The sequence below is a fragment of the Schistosoma haematobium genome, chromosome 1, assembly GCF_000699445.3.
Source record: "Schistosoma haematobium chromosome 1, whole genome shotgun sequence".
Lineage (NCBI taxonomy): Eukaryota > Metazoa > Platyhelminthes > Trematoda > Strigeidida > Schistosomatidae > Schistosoma > Schistosoma haematobium.
In genome coordinates this window covers 9,287,334-9,304,771 of record NC_067196.1, presented here as the reverse complement: position 1 = coordinate 9,304,771, position 17,438 = coordinate 9,287,334, and the positions used below count along the sequence as shown (strand labels likewise).

The window sequence follows — 17,438 nt, the reverse complement described above, 5'->3', positions numbered from 1 at the left end:
CTTTTAGCCAGCTCGTACCAAACGTTTCTCCACACATCCATGACTTTTCAAATACATCTCCGAAATCCTTTATTTCTGACCTCTGATTTGACTGAGTTTGTATCCTTTGATTTGCGTGTAAAGACGTAGCAGAACTCCAAATACCTGTGGTGTCTGTCATCTAATTTCCTCAGAGGAAGATTATTTCTAAGACAACTCTATTATTTGACAAGCATTGTTGACTAAGTCAATAGAGAAACCACCCACTATCTACTTAACTCGTATTGTTTGTCAGTTGCGAACTCTGCTATTACCACGTAGCCCCCAGTCACTCCCACTTCTCTCTGGAAATATGAAAATAGTCGGGACCCATTAGGTATTAGAGAAGAGGGTCAAGTTCAGCCACCGCATGAGGTTGAGTCTGGATTTGCATTCCTTGGAGTTTTCACAGGCAAAACATAAGAGATACACCAGCTTTAATCAAATTTTAATTTTAACCTGGTTTCAGAAAGTTGGACGCAATTGAATGATATTCCGAAATAATTGCGAACAAATGATTTCACGTTAAAATCAGTGGGAATTAACCTACTCGTCCTGTTGTAAGATTGACTGAAGTTACTATGGTGGCTAATCTGATCCGAACTCGGAATCACTGTCAGTTTGTGTTCAGGTATTTCAAAAAAATTAGGGGAAAATTATTACAAAAAATAGTGTCGTCCTATTCATGACTACGAGGTCACTGGAAAAAGGTTAGTTTCCAGTTTCTATCGTAATTTTGTTTAAATGAGGTCTCAATTAATTATAGTTTGTGTTCAACAAGTCCTGTAAGTTACATAGCTAAGCTTAGTCAGACTTTCTTATGTTGTAATTCAGTTGTCACAAGTCATTTAAAATTGCTTGTTTGGTTTTTGTTGTTACTCCTAAGTTTATTGTTTCGTAAATGTTTAAGTCCCGCTGGCGCTATGATGTTACGCTAAGTTGTCCAATAATCTTGTACAGAATCTGGTAATATGGTTGGTAAGGGTTTCATAGCTGATAAAATTTCCGTTTGTTTACTCACCTAAAGCGGTAGTATTGAGTGTGTTATCGTATCTAAATGTTTTGATTTTGATATTTGTAGCTCAATTTCAACTGACCCTGACTTATCGGTGCAAACACTAATTGTAATATTCTAATGTTCATAAAGTATTTATTTGATTTGGAATCGTGGATTATTATCTTGTATCTGTTTTGCTTATGGACAGTTTCTTGTTTATGAGCATCTGCATCATACAAACGGATGGCCAATTTCAGTGCTGGCTAACATAAGAGTAGATTAACAACATAATCAGCTGAGTAAGATAGGATTAGGATTCCATGTACTTCTAGTATGGTTAGTGCAAAGGGATATAGTAAAAAAGTACCGAATTTTATTAGGTTGGTTTGATGTATTGGTGTTATATTGCATAAAGCATTGCTTTTCATGAATAAATAAAATTATTCGTAAGTCATTAAGAAGTTGTGTCTGAGCGGAATATCCAAGCGTTTCCAGTAAGCTCTAAACCTGACTTATTGTTTGATACGAATGATCAGTACAGGCCACTCAAAAATTGTTGGAATTAAGACTTCCAGTGTTTAGTTTTTAATACGAAGTTAATAACAGTAGTGCTTTTGGATAAACATGTTTCAAATGGTCCAATTTGGTCTCAAACTTTCCATACTAATTTCTAACTCTGACAGTTTGGTTAGTTTTCCATTACTTTTTGGTTATTGACAATCGGGTTGTTAACACCGTTTTCCAACATCTTGAAATTCCATGTTAATCCCACTTAATATTTTAGATATAACTGCATATTCCTTTTTCGACTTAAGATTCATTACAATAACGGTTTTTATATAATCGTTAATTAATATAGCATGGTGTTTGAAAGTATTCAATAAATGGCGTTTGTAGTACTATTTATTGCAGTTGTTAAGCTATTCATCCAGATTTAAGATTTGGTTTTAACTATCAATGCTTTTCATCCCCATTAAGACATCTGTGATCGAGATCATGAATCATTTGTCGTTAGATCGCCTTTGCTAACCTGGAAGCACTGTCGAGGAAATTCTGGGAGTTCTAGTGAGATGCCATGACCAGTGTAGCTTATCGGTATCTACCACAGACATTGGAAGATAGTCGCGCTATTTCGTGAATTGGTTGAAGTTAGGCATTAACACCGTTGGATGCCGGCCCAGTGATCTAGAAGTCAAGCGTTCGTTCGCGAGATCGAGTGTCCTGGATTCGAATCCCGCGTGCGAGATCGTGGATGCGCACTGTTGAGGAGTCCCATATTAGAACGAAACGACCGTCTAGTGCTTCCAGGTTTTCAATGGTGGTCTAACATCAGTCGGTTCATGATCTTAATCAAAAACTTAATAATCTCCACAACCTCATACTGATAAAACATTTAATGTACAAAAATATCAAAGTTGTGTGAGGATTCGTATATGATTGGGCACAGTGTGTCATGCTCATAACGTCATTTAGTGAAAATTACTATCTCCGTTTGCCTATTTAGTAACATGAAACTCACTGTTTTTAACAATAATGTTCTTAATTCCTAAAGTAGCTTTCGCTCTATCGTCTACCACTTACTATGTGGATTTGTTACTGGTTGTATGATGTATATCTTGTAAATCACCTGGGGGTCATTACCAAATGTTTCATCTTTCTATTTCTTTGTTAGAATTCATGATTTCTAATCAGCACAATAATGCTGCTGTTTCGTACGCATACAATGCAGCGAATCGGCAACAGAGACAAATACAAATTGTTGATGCTAATTCGTTACAGCCTTTATCAGAATCACTCGTAAATGAAGAATTTAAACGTGACGAAATTCCAGTTCAGAATGCTCAAGTGGTTTATGGAACTTCTGCTGCCGGCTTTGCACCAGTGGTTGGGCAAAATGTTCAGCTCGTTTCATCAGTACCCAATACAATAGAATTAGCGAATGATGCATATGATTCGTCAATGGTTGTCCCTCAAGAGCCTCCACAGGCAGGCTTGGATATCGAACCCATTGATTTAGAAGAGGTTCAGAAAATCCAGGCTCGCATGCCAGCTGCTGATCCAAATGCGCCTGTGGGTTCAAATAAAAACCCGATTAGGATTATACAACAAGGAAACCAGTACATAACTACACAAGATGTATCCGACGAGCACTTGCAACAAATCATTCAAGTCCTAACAAATCAAGCATTACTGTCAAGCAGCGGTTCTCGACCAAGTGCAATTTATAATCGTCTCACAAATCGTCGCATTATATTTCGTGTAACACGTGCAAAGCGTCGTCATGATGATGGAAATACTGGAGCTACAGCATTAAGTGGCGAGAGAAATAGATCCAGCATTACTGTTAAAAGTGAGAAAAAAAGTCGAGCTGGTCGACCTATTGGACGGAAACGTAGAAAACGTGGTTCAGATGAAGAAGATCCTGACTTTGAACCTGAGGTGCCAGAAGAAGAAGTTTTACCATTTCCATTAATTAGACGGACATCTGCTTCTGGTCGTGTATCAAAGCCTCCAAAACACTTGGTAAGGGAATTTTCATGAAGTACTTTTGCATAGAGCTCTGCTTGTCAATTTTCAGTTTGTTAAACATTTTGAACTTGAATAATATGTAGGTAATGTTTAATACTACAGTTTCGTAAATTATTGTACCTATTTAACTTTTACTCAGTGGTTTAGACAGTCGAGTTTTCGACTATTAAATCACCACTCAAACTCTTATCTCTCTCTTAGACTTGAGTTACTCTCCCTCCCGAAATGCTCTCACATGGCCACGCGTATACAGCCACTGCCAGGGAAGTCCTACTCACTGCCTTCTCGTGGCGTTACTGTTGTTTACGAAGTTGAGAGGACGGGAGGCGAATGTCTGGCGCCTTAACCGGATTAGTGGATACGGAGGACCCACCTAGGGGGGTTGGTATACCCCGATTCCAAACCAGTGGTGCACATGGGCTCCAGTATCCTGAAGGGACAAATGGCGTATAAACTAATCGTTGGTTACCGGATACCACGGGATTTCATCTCTTTACGTTGCTTTACTGCCTTTTGGATTAGACCTCAGGTGAAGGCTCCGGGTGTGGCCTCTAAGAAAACCATCTGCTTTGGTTTGGGTACCCGGGCAGTATTCCAGTCCTCACATAAATCGAATGATTTATGTGGCACATATCTATTTGTTACCTCCTCGTATCTATGTTTATGCGTTTAAATAATAAATAATAAAAATCAGGATCATTGCTTACTTAATGGTGGAGCGTTGGCTCAGTAGTTAAGGCTTCTGACTTTATGCTACCAAGCCTCAGATTCAGATACTGCTCCGCGTCAGTTTGGTAGAATGAGTAGTATCATTAACCTCTCATATTTAGAATATGATTCGTAGCCAAGTATTCAAATCTGTACCCATATTTGTGTTTCATCAAATACGATTAGTGGGTTTACCGCTTTGGTCGATAAAGCCCTTAATGAGCGATCAATGGCAACTGTTGCCTTCAGGTTATTTCCCATGCTTAGTAATCAATTGTATCCCGAATATTTTTTACGACATCCTGCATAGGTCATCTGTAGGTGATTTTTGTATTTTCAGGTTAAGGACTATAAACATTTGCGTCTAGAAGATCTGACATCTAAACCGGAGTCAAGTGAGGAAGATGAGCACTCCGATGGAGGTTACTCTGATTATATTAACGATGGACTTTCGGATGAAGGTTGGTCCGAAGATGGCACGAATAGAAGTAAGTTTTTATGTACTATCAACATTTCTGCGGTTTCAGTTGTTACTTCGTTTTCACTATGAATTATTTAACACTACGATTATTACTATATTTTTTACTTGTTATTCTCTGTAATTTTAAATCTTAAGATATAAGCTCATAAATTTCAAGAATATCGAACATCTTTATGTGTTGGGATCGTTTAGATAAGTTATACCTTGTTGATTGGTTTATTACTATTGATACACATAGTAAGTTTTGCAACCAGTAAATATACATCTGGCTTGTCTTTTTATAAGCTTTCGTCTGGTTAGATCGTACTAAATTCTTCGCTTTTATGTATTGTTTTGATTTCAACATCATTAACGTTTTTAATGAGACGTATTGCTATGGTCTTCCTGTCGTTGCGATGGTAGTTCTTCTTAATTATGATACTGCTTAGCATTGAGTTAGTTTTATGATATTTAAGAAATTATATCCTCATCAGAACTGCATAAATCGGTTTATATTAATTTTAGGTTTACGTTGGCCATGTCCCTTGTGCACTAAAGTGTTCACTTCTCGTGCTGGAGTCGCACGACATCGAAGTATTGCTCATGGACCAAACCGCGGTAGACCTCGGGGCCGTTGGGCCAATCCATACATGGCTAGTGTTCGACGCAGAGCCAAATTAAAAGAGGTAGTTTCTCATGTTATGCTGAATTAGTTTTATTTCAGTTTATTATTTTCTAATCTTAAACGAGTTCCGAACTTTACCAGTCGTACTTGTACTCTTAAATCCCGTAAAAAATATCATTCAATCTACTATTTTCTTTCCGACTATCTCACTTCCTCCTTACTTTTGGTATTTATAATGGATCGAAAAGATTGAAGAGTAATTTTACTCTTTTTTCCCAAAAATGAAGTTCAGAATAACAAGCTGGAGGAGTTTATCCCATCTCTTATAAAATTGCGTTTAGTTGGTCGAAACACTGCTTGTTTTTTTGTAATGGTAATAAACTGAATGTTTATCACTTATTATTAGTTCAACGTTATTATACTTTACCACCTAAGGTTGTTTTGTATTACAGTCACTTGTCCGACTGTCCACCTGGAGAACCACACATCATCATCAACAATAAGATGATACATCAACACAGGATAAAATTTAGTCAAAAATTTTTTCTTCAAAATATAAAATGACTCCTTATAGCTGTTATCCGTTTTTTTGACTAAAGAAATCAAGTTTGATAAGTTTGACCATATAACTCAATGATTTGTCTGCTTAGAACAAGTTCGATAGGATGGGATCAGACTTTTGACCCAGTTTTTGTGAGTCATGTATATCACTTAAACCAATTCATCTACTTGTTAATTACTAATTCCATAACAGACAGTCAGTCATACACAACGTAGAACCTGGGACATATGTACATAATTTAATTTCATCTAACTTATTTTTTCTGAATGATTACAGGATCTATATGGAGTCCTTGAATTATCTGTCAGTGATAGGGTACTGAAAACTCTTACTTTATGAACTTAGTCTACTTTTAATTTCTACGGCTTGTTTGCATTTATCGCATACTGGGATCGTAAAAAGCTGACTGTTGTGTAATAAGTTTTTCTCAAATTTTATGTGAATCGTAAACCCCCCACTATACACGTATACTTTTGATTTATTTGCACAAACATTGTGTATTAAAGATTGCAACATACGGTTACTAATTTGTTCAAAGTACTTTAATATACTATCTGAAGTTCTGAAGCGTAAATTATTTCTTCATTGATCTCAACAACTTAGTTTGAATCGTTAACCGAGCTCAGATTCATGTTTTCTATTTCGAGCCATGCATTTTGTGTCAGAGTTAATTTTATTATGTGACTTCCAACTTCCGTTTCTGGGTCGGGTTTCGAACTTGCAACCCAGCAATTCACTACTCACTACTTTTAATACTGAACCACCTTATGATCGGAAACATTGCTGATATATTTTTTTATCATAGTTTTATCCATTTACTTATTGGATGCTCAAATCAGACAGTCATTTCCTTATCACTGTGTAAGTAGGGCAAAAACTACACTTTCAAAATGAGCATTCGTCTAACATTATCAAGAGCTTTTCTCTTCTTTCATAGTGATAATCCGTTTAAAATATTCAGAATGTTAGATTTCGCATACTTGAAAATATGGGCGATGTGTCAGGTAAGATTGATCTTCGTATAACAGAATCCACAGCATCGTAAATCAATATGCACGACCTTTCACATCGTCTTCATGCCTGTTTAGTTGTTGCCAATTAGGTGTACATCTCCAGTAACCCGTTTTCGACTAGAGCTTTCCATTGGCTTCCTGCTTTTCGCCATTCGGATCTTCTTGAGATTGCTTACTCCCAATGTTAATACCATTTCTATAAAGTTGTGTATCGTAAGTCGGATTTAGTGATATGAACGTGTTTTACAACATACCTCGAAAAAACGAGCGTTTACCAAAACCAAAAACTGAGTGCCGAATTCAAGTTCTCATAGGCTTTTTTGTATATATCATTAGCTGGATTTTCTCATTGTAAGTGAACATAGTTGTTATAATCAATGTTTAATGATTCTGTATCCTTTGTTTTCTTTTTAAGGCTGTTTCTGAAGCTACAGATGATGATTTAATTGAATTTGTTGCACCACGTTTGTGTAAATTAATTAGTCCATGGGATCATCTTCTTTTACGTTCAGAACATGGTAGCCCTCCTCTTCCTCAAGTGCCTCGTGTTGTTTTGGATTACTTGAGTTTAGTAGAACGTGCTAGATCATTTCTCTGCGATCAGTTAGAACCACGGACAGCAAAAAAATCAAAGCAGTCAAATGAAATGGATTCAGAAAATCGAAAAGGTGACAAGCAAATTCTGTTTGTTTATTCTTTTTACAAAATGCTCTTATTATCCGATGATGAATATAATGTGAACGGGAGAAATAATAAGATTTATTGAATTGTGATAAATAATTTTTCTGCTGCTTAATTAAATGTTTTAGTCGTGTGACTAAGTTGTTAATGATTAAAATCTCAAAATAGTATACCGATCGCCTTGCGTTTTTGTTATAGTAATTAATTCAAGCATTTCTATGATAATTTTGTCAACTCTGATCAATCATAACTATCCGCTTTAATTAAATTACATATAAATGATTAGCAGAACTCAGGTTTATAGCTAAGTAGTCTGTATTTGTGCTTTCTTGATCATGTAACTGTCCTTCATGGTTTTTAATAATATCAGAGTCATGCTAAGTAACAACTTCTAATTAGTGATTTACTTCAGGAGTAAAAATCTCCATATTGTTTGAGTTTCAAAGAAGTAAACTGAATTGCTCTAATCCACCGATTGATTAAAAACGTGTTCTGCTAAAACCGCATTTTAGTTGTCAACGAAACGACTAAAGTCAAATTCTTTTCTTTTCAGATGGTGAAGACGATAACGATGAAACAAGTAGCTCTTCGAAGAATAAAGAAAATTGTTCTGATGTAAAATCACAAGAAAAATCCAATGCTCAATCGAATAGGGCTCACAATGATGATGAGGAAGATGATGCCGAGGAAGAAGAAGAAGAAGATGATGATGATGGTGCAATCATAGTTAAGGTTAGGTACTCCTCCCTGAACTATTTTGTCTTTGCCCTACTAGGTAAAAGTATTATCAAGAGACTTCGCTTCCTGTTGTTGATTATGTTAGGATTAAAGTTAAATATTTAATCCATTTTTTCTATAGGTGCTTAAGGTCTTGTAATGTAACTTTATTTAGTGAGTAAATGTTCTATGTTATGTATCTAGTTATGTATCACTAGTCACATGTTTCGCTGTAGCTTCAGACTCAACAATGTGTACTAATGTTTCCACACGTGACTCAACTCAAGACCATTATTTTACGAGTTAATTGCTATATCATTCATTTGATAGTTCCCATTTTCAAGTTCAGGTTAATTTGCCGTGTAAATATCCTCAGTGAGCATCCATTTCATTTTGAACTTTCTTTACGTTTCTTGTCATCGCTTCCTATTTGAAATGTGGAAAATTCATTACGAAACAAGTCACCATTTACCTATAGTTTATTATTTAATTAAATGGTCCAGTTAATCTACCTACAGTCTTTCATCATGATCTAGAGCGATGTTCTTGTTTGTGTGTAGTTAGTGAACAATCCAACTTGTGTTAGCAAGAATCACTGTAAGCTATTCGCTCTATTATCGAGTTATAATAATCTGTATTTTATTATCAGTACACAATATTCATTTATTTTAGCCTCATGATTATCGTGTTCTTCCAAACAAAATTTTGCTGAATCAACTCTTTTCATCGTTTGATGATTTTTAGAAATTTTGTTTTGTAAACTTTATTGGTGTTAGTATCTACTCGTAGAATGTTTTACGCCCCTAAATTACTGTCTATTTTAATCATTGCAACTGTATCCACTAAAAAAACAGTGTTTTCATTATTCTGTGTAAAATGGTAAACATGAAATATTGTTGAATCTTAGATATTTTTACGATGTCTCGTGATAGGGAATAGCAACAGTATATGTTTTGACTCAGTTTTTTTCCTTAAAAACACCAACTAGCAATCACAAGTTTCTCAGTAAACATATATCGGTTAATTATCTCGTAACGTTTATTACATTTAAATATTTGTTTTATCTGTTAGTATTTCTGTAGGTCATTTAGTATCCAAATATATGAAATGTTTTTAGTAACCTCCCTCAAGTTATTTTAAAACTGAACAACTATGGTCTGTCAGTTATACAAATAATGTTTCGTTTATTCCTAAGATTTTTTGGAAGATCTAAGTAACTTATTTACTTGTAGTAATTTCCAGTACTTTATTGCTTGTACATAGGTGGATACAGAGGAACAGTCTGCTGCCTTAGGTCTACCTTGTGGTAAATACATCGTGAAAGAACCATTACGTGAAGAATACCTGCCTAGGCGTTTCCGATCAATATTGGCAGCTCAAAGAGCAAATGCAGCAGCAGCGGCTGCATCTGATTCTGATAAGGGTAGTGTCGGACATCAGAAACGTGCTGTGGTTGCCATGGAGACAGCTGAGGATGATGAGGTCGATGCAACTTTGCGCAGTGACATTGCCTCTACAGAAGACTCAGTTCAACACTTTGGCGATGCTGCTGTTTCAAATCAAACTGATAATAATTCTCAAAATATTGTGTCATTGGGCGAGGAGTTAGTAAGTAAAATTTGATATCCACGATTTTTTTCAAGTATTGTACTTTTTATGCATCCACGTTATAGATTTGAGCTGCTCTTTGTTGACGGAAATTCGTTCAGATAAATAGCACCTTCAGATTTCACAAGAAATGCCTCATCTATACAAATCTAAGTTACGTTAGTGTATGTCGCAACATTTTTCAAATGTTTAACGGTAGCCTGATGAGTTAAGCACTCAATTGTGATTCTGGTTTCTAATGCTGCTCAACCTACATCAAATTCCTCGTCTGACTAGTATCGCTAACAACCAAATGAAACTGTGGCTCACTCCAAGGATATGAACATGTTCTTGGTTAAGGAGTTTTGTTAATTGGTTTAATAATCTGTTATATTTTTAGTTGAAAGTATTGATTATCTCTCCAGTACATCAAACGACAGTCAAACTGTATGTATCAAGTCATTAAATACTTAGTGGATTTTGCTGTTCATATATCGGTTATGATATTTAATTTCTATAGCTTAAAAAGAAATATTCAGGAATATTGTTTCATTTAAAATGTTTTTCGTAATACCTAGGAATGAAACAAGTGATTTAAGACGCCTTTTTATAAATGTATATATGCTTTTAGAGTTTTATCTGTTTGGTGTAGCGTGTTCTTAAAGATAATGTCCAGTTTCGGAAAAAAGCTTTTTATTATAGGGAATTTAGAAAGTATGCGTAACGTTTGTAGTGGTACTTATTTTTTAAGGGAGAATTTACATTTCTCTGTATAGTGATACTAGAATCGTAGTTTTCACCAACCGAAAATTCAGTTCTTCACATTTACCTTGCTTACACTTTTACTAGCATGTATATCCACATTATGGTGCTCTGTTCAAACACTACGAATCATTTTTTAAATTCTAGATTATAATCATAGCTGTAGTTAAAACTGTGTTATGATAATTACTAACGATAGGAGCGTTTAATAAACTATAGATGAGACGTAGCTTTGTTTTAATTCAACTTAAAACTTAGTTGTGAATTCGTGGGTGGTTTTAGTTTTCCTTGTTTTATTTATTCAAAACACTTAAATTTTGACAAACTAGAATACTGGCACTGCGCCGCACAAATGAAGTGATATTTGGAGAAAATTAAGGATAGGGAGAAGTATTTTGCGAAACAAATCTATCATCCCTTTATAGGTTTGTTTCAGTCTGTTTGAAAATACAGACAAAATAATTTCCATGTGAATCTTCTAGTCAGTTATTGTGGTTCAACTCCACTTAACCTGGGACAAGATTCATCTTTTGGAGTGTATACAGCAGTAAAATCCTGAGGTGTTGATAAATATCTCAGAAAGAAATTACCAATTTATATTTCAAAAAATATCAATAAAAGTGCTTTTCATCGCCTGTTCATTGAACAGTTTTACTATTTCTGTTTCCTCTCTAGCTTCTCCTTCCCGAGGGGGGTTTAGGTTGTCCAGTACCTGATGAATGGCTTACCAGCGGTGCTTTCCTCACAGTCCTAACAGAGAATGGTCAAACTAGTGATTTGGTTATGGAAGCCGCCACTGGTCGTCTATTTCATCGCCCCACAGGTCATCTTGTCAGTTTAGCTGATTCTCAACAAGCAAATCAGTCAGAAGTCGATTTTCAGGGTGAAAGTTATGAATACGAATCAACCAATGCTGAACAAAAAACTAAGGCAGTAACTGCTCCTAAACAGCCAAGTTCAGACAGACGCAAAGGTGCATCTTCGAAGTCAAAAGCGCCATCAAAATCTCAAACCAATGAAGAATCTGAAATTAACAATGATGATATCTTATCACAACAAGAACAAATACTTGCTCAACTGGCTGAAAATGGAGATGTGGTTGATCTCAACACCCTTTTTCCTGGTGTATCTGTTACAGAAGTGTCACCTGGTGTATGTTTGGTTACTAAACCAAATGGAGACCGTTTTAATGTAAGTTATACAAACCACATTGACTGTTGCATCGATGTTTTAAAGAGAATACTTATATTACCTTCTGTAACTTATTAATTCCATTAGAAGTTCACTTTCTAGCCTCCGTAGTGTAAATGTTACACGTGTGACTTCTAAATCTTTGCACGTTTCAACCTTTAAATTTTACCCTTCGTCCCGATATTTTCTTGAAATTTTTAATTTTATAGTCGTAAAGGTACTGTCATTCTATTATATGACACAAATACATTGATTTAACTTTCTACGTTACTCAACATCCCATAGATAGCTAGCTAACAAAGGATATAAATTGACTGATTGATAATCACTATGTCATTTGATAAAAAGAGAATTAATATGAAATAAACTTGTGTAAGTGGCCAAACTAGGAGCAGAAATTGAATAGCAAAACATTATTTGTATGTGACTCAGGATTTAGTAAATTTCCATCGCTCATCGGTTTGATCTCTTATGTGAGTTCCTCAACCATCAGTACATCTCAATAGACGCTTATATTTCGTTTACTTAACAGTCAATGGTTATGTTGGCGTCGTATTCTGTTGTTACAGTATGAGAATGTTATTCACATTCTCTAGTCATTGCTGTCAATTCAGATGAAAGATTATGTTGAGGGGTTGAGTTAGCACAAATAATCAAGTACCCATTATCTCCTCATATCGCTTATTTTTGACACCTTATTAGTATTCTATATAATAAAGATTATCACATAGATCTAATAATCTTTGTCTTATTACTGTATTCAAATTTATCAAAGGGACTAATCGTTTCAAATAGTCTAGTGAACTGTTGAGATTTGTATTTCGCTTGTGTTATAATTTCTCTTATTACGACCTAGCTATTTCTATTGCTTAGTATTCTTGGACACCGATTCACTCGACAAGTCCCCAAATCAACACGGTTGAACAGGAAAGAAATTATATCCCAAATAACAAGGGTAGATGGAAGTAAGAAGCACAATAAGAGAAACGTTTGTATATTTATAGTTTTTACATGGGAAGATTCTAGAGTCTTCTCTAAGTACCGACTAGCGCTGATTAGATAAGAAACAGCCAATCGGCATCCACCAACGCATTCACTCACGGAACATGCTTTAATCCGATCTATGTCCTGCTAACAGCATGTATCCAATTATATCTGGGTTAACAGAAAGTAGTCAGCTGATATTGTCGTAAACACGCATGCGTCCGTTTAAACGTTTTGTAACTTTCAAAAAATTAGCGTACATCCAATTTTTTTCTTGAAGGACGTGACTGTAATTTAGGTTGAATGTCACTTTGAATACTTCCCAATGATCTATCTATCGCTTAAATTACGGATCACTACACTTATTTCCAAGCATATTCTACCCCTAATATCATTCATGTATCATCTTCAAGTGTAAAAATGTATGTAATGTCAACAAAAACAAAAACCGAGTCTCAGTCCTCACACTAGTTAGCACAGCGTACCTGTTTTTTTCTGTTGGTCACACTTTACTTCATAAATATGTTGTAATAAAATTTGGTTAATTCAAAACTGTGTTTAATTTTAAAACTACTCAGGTTGAGCATGGTGGCGAAGGAATAACTTTGGAAACGTTACAAGCTATCTTGCAAATGGATGCATAGTTGATTTTTGCGGGCGTTGAAAAACTGTTAGTCTCTTGTAAATAGACAATCAGTCTGTTTTTTGATTCACTGAAATCCCATGCTCACTCTCACAAATCTCAATGTTAACCTATTCATTTCTCACGAATATTTATTATGTATACTTAGATTCATGTGTATTTAAACTAATATCCCATTTTCCACATGTACAAAAGATTACTCACTTCCTGCTGTTTGTAAGGGTTTTTCCATTGATATATATGAGGTAATCTGCTCTTTATTCCAAACATTATATCTTGAATTCATTTATATGTGTATTTGTACCATTCTCTGTACTATTTCCTATAAACTATGTTAGTTACTATGTTGTCAGTATTATTGGGCTGTTTATCATTTTCACGCTACTGATCAACATTGACTCGTTTCTCAGTCAAACTTTTAAAGTTTGTCTTGAGAAAATAATGATACGTATTGTGGGAATACTTCATCTTTAGGCTGAAATTTATCATATAGTTCTTTCCTCTTGTTCCTTATTAAGGTGTTGGATTAATTTCTGAAATTCAGGATTGTGAGTTTGGTTGAGAAGATTGTGATTGATCGGGACATATGGTTCATGAGTGTTTATATGACTGCTCACTACAAATCATAGGTTCTACTCGTTCCGGCATCATGTTGCGATTTATTTGTACAAGTCCATTAGTGCTCACACCAATGGTGCGTAATAACATTGATCTAACAATCTGCCCAATCAGAACTCGAAATAAACCACTTTTATTACTTGTGTTACCGTGCATGTTGTTACTTGCACCAAATGTAAGATAACAAGAAAGAAATCTGTGCAGCTTTGTAGTTATAAATCAAGTGCGGCAAGGGATAAACTAACAGTTGGTGAGTTAACTGGGTCGTCACGGAAAGGGCAGTGCGAGTATACTGTGAACCAGTTATCAGTTCTCATAAAAGGTATTGAGACACGGAGTTCAGCGAAGGGATCTCTTTTCAACGAATTTATTATCAAGCTGTACAATCGTATATATATGTACATTCTTTGTTTTTTGTAAAAGTACTAATTCCGTGAGGAAATGTGAACACAGTTAACCATGACGTAATAATGTACGACTGTACAGCTCGATAATAAATTCGTTGAAAAGAGATCCCTTCGCTGGACTTCGTGTTTTAATTTTAATGTTCAAATGGGAATTATCTGTCAATAAAATGTATGGTTTTCCAGGCAGTGGGTTTTAACAATCTACCTTCAAATATTCGTCAATTTGTAACGTCCGTTTTGGTATTATACACCACAAAGCCGTCATCGGAATTAACTCTTAGGTCATGTGATTCACTCCTGGCATATGTTGCGCAGTGATTCCTGTGATGCTTGCCTGTAATCATGGTTATCAGTTACATTGGGGACTCTAAAGATATGCATATGGTTTCTTCGATATGCAGGTATTTTCCCTCATACTAGTGCAAAGAAATTAGTATGGGTGTTGGGACATCATTCGGCGCTTACACAAGTTAAATACAGAAGATACAACTTCCGTTTAGTGTGTTCTGACTGAATAATTTACGGAATTGGTTTCCCTACAAGTAGTTCAGCTTCCATTATTCCCTGTAGGATAGTCGCACGAGCAAATAAACACGACCAGCATGTGCATATCAGATTATAATTCCTTTAGTTGTGCAACTTTAATTATATGAGACTTGTTGAAATGATCGTTCAAAAGTTGTGTTAGTAACATGCGATTTATATAAATGTTCTACAGCTTATCATTGTAGCGCAGACGATGTTACTCTGTGAAACATCCTCACCATACTTGATCCCAGAAGCAGCGAGTGATAACACAAAATTAATTTAAATACGACCAATAAAAATGTGTGAGTGATCATTGTTGGACGAATTTTTTGCCAATCAAACTTATGGCTTCTATACTGCAGCTTTGTTTGCAACCACTTTACCCTTATTAACTGAAGTTAAAGTCGAGTGAGGACTTGCAATGTTGAGGAGGTAGTGCCGTTTCACCATCGCATGATTGTTCAGGCTGAATATACGATTGAGGGGTTTACGCTTGATAACAAGTGGAGGTGAACCATGACAAGTTACTAGGATTGTGTTGTAGCGGTAAATAAATCCCCAAAATAAATAGCACTAAGTTTTCGACATTGGATGCTGACCATATGTTTTAGTGGACTCATCTAGCTGAAGGCGCTCGGTCAGGCATCCGCACCAGATCACGTGTGGTAACGCCGTGCTCAACATCAACCGCAATCGCTAGCCAGATTAGATCAGAGAATTCCGGTGTATTGGTCATCGCCAAATATACTCTTCCGATCTCCTCGACTCTGTCTTTTGATTTCTCTTGGTGGGAACGAAATATATTAGAAGGTGTTACTGGTAGAAGCGTTGTCAAACACTGAATACTTGTGACATCATCATTGGTGAACCCGACGTGATCTGGTACACCTAATTGCAACTGTGAGTCTGTTCCTTTTTGGGATTTTTATATATCATTGCCTTATTTTTTATTTTTTTTTAAACATTGTGATTTTTTTTTCGTGTTTTTTCTTGGATATATATATATTTTCCCTCGTTCATTATCGTACTTCATACTTCATCATGACTGAACAGACACCTAAAGTACTCAAGCTTAAGACTTTGTCCCCACCTTCGTTTCAACTGATGCCTTTCTGGCCCGACAACATCGAAGCCTGGTTTTGCTACGCAGAAGCCGACTTCTCCGAGCACGGCGTGATCGACACACGTGCACAATTCCTCGCAGTAGTCAAGGCACTACCGCGCGAATTCAACAGGTACGTAACACCTAGTATGTTTACTAGTGATGTTTCCGATCCTTACGAAATCTTAAAACGCTCGATTCTTAAACGAGGAGATCTAACCGATCGACAAAGGTTAGATCAACTCTTCAATAACATCGACCTGCAACACGGTTCTGCGACAGACATGTTGCAACGGATGAGAGAGGTTATAGGCCTAAGAACTTTCGACGAAGGTCTATTCAAACAACTCTTCTTGTCAAAACTTCCCCAACAGGTGCAAGCAGTTCTGGTCTCGTTCCAGAACAACGGCTTAGACGAGCTAGCTGCATCTGCCGACCGCATTTTAGAAATTACGAAACCTTCTACTACCGAGGTATTTTCAGTCAAAGAAAAGCCTCACACGACTCAGAATGATATAACCGACTTATGTCACACACTCACGCGTTATCTTAGTCTTCGTACCGACCGTAAGAGATCGCGCACACCACGTAGAAGCATTTCTCGTAAGCGATCTGTCTCTAGACCACGAGAGACAGATAACCCCGACTGGTGCTGGTATCATAACCAGTATGGAAAGCTTTCCAGAAATTGCAGAAAACCCTGCAATTTTCCCAACACGAAACCGACTGATTCGAAAAACAATTCGGGAAACTTCCAGGCCGGCACGCGTTAACGGCAACCGTAGCCGGCGAACAAAGCCGTCTGTTATTCGTCACAGATGTGACAACGAGAGTTCGCTACCTCGTCGACACTGGCGCAGAAGTTAGCGTTCTCCCAGCAAATCCTAACGACCGGCTTCACGAATCGACCCTAAACTTACAGGCGGCAAACGGAAAACCGATCGCTACGTATGGCAAAAGGTACGTTTACCTTAACGTGGGTTTACGCAAACCCATCCACTGGATTTTCGTTATTGCAGATGTTTCTATGCCAATCATTGGTATGGATCTTCTACAACACCATGATCTGATCATCGACACGCGCAAACGGAGGCTAGTAGACGGAAACACTAATTTGTCCGTTTGCGTAACTTCTTTTACTGGTTGTAGAGTATCCCCAGTCACAATTAATCATATGATAGACCTACTCTATCAACCACTACTCGATAAGTACCCTGAGACACAACAAACTCAACCGAAACTACCGTGTGTAACCAGCAACGTTACACATCACATCACGACTACAGGACCACCTGTATTCTCTAAA

General features: G+C 36.4%; 1 protein-coding gene across 1 annotated transcript; it reads left to right on the top strand.

The window, feature by feature from the left end:
• Positions 1–848: 848 nt before the first annotated feature.
• On the top strand, positions 849–15,794 carry MS3_00001963 (uncharacterized protein). Its single transcript, XM_051209494.1, has 5 exons — positions 849–984; positions 2,688–3,538; positions 4,593–5,398; positions 7,328–7,580; positions 8,147–15,794. The coding sequence occupies exons 2-3, from the start codon at positions 2,693–2,695 to the stop codon at positions 4,800–4,802; spliced, it is 1,056 nt and encodes a 351-aa protein (XP_051073072.1). The 5' UTR covers positions 849–984; positions 2,688–2,692; the 3' UTR covers positions 4,803–5,398; positions 7,328–7,580; positions 8,147–15,794.
• Positions 15,795–17,438: the final 1,644 nt, after the last annotated feature.

Coding starts and splice junctions, on each gene's coding strand:
- MS3_00001963 (XM_051209494.1), top strand. CDS start 2,693: ATGATTTCTAATCAGCACAATAATGCTGCTGTTTCGTACGCATACAAT. Junction 3,539..4,592: donor CAAAGCCTCCAAAACACTTG/GTAAGGGAATTT, acceptor TTGTATTTTCAG/GTTAAGGACTATAAACATTT.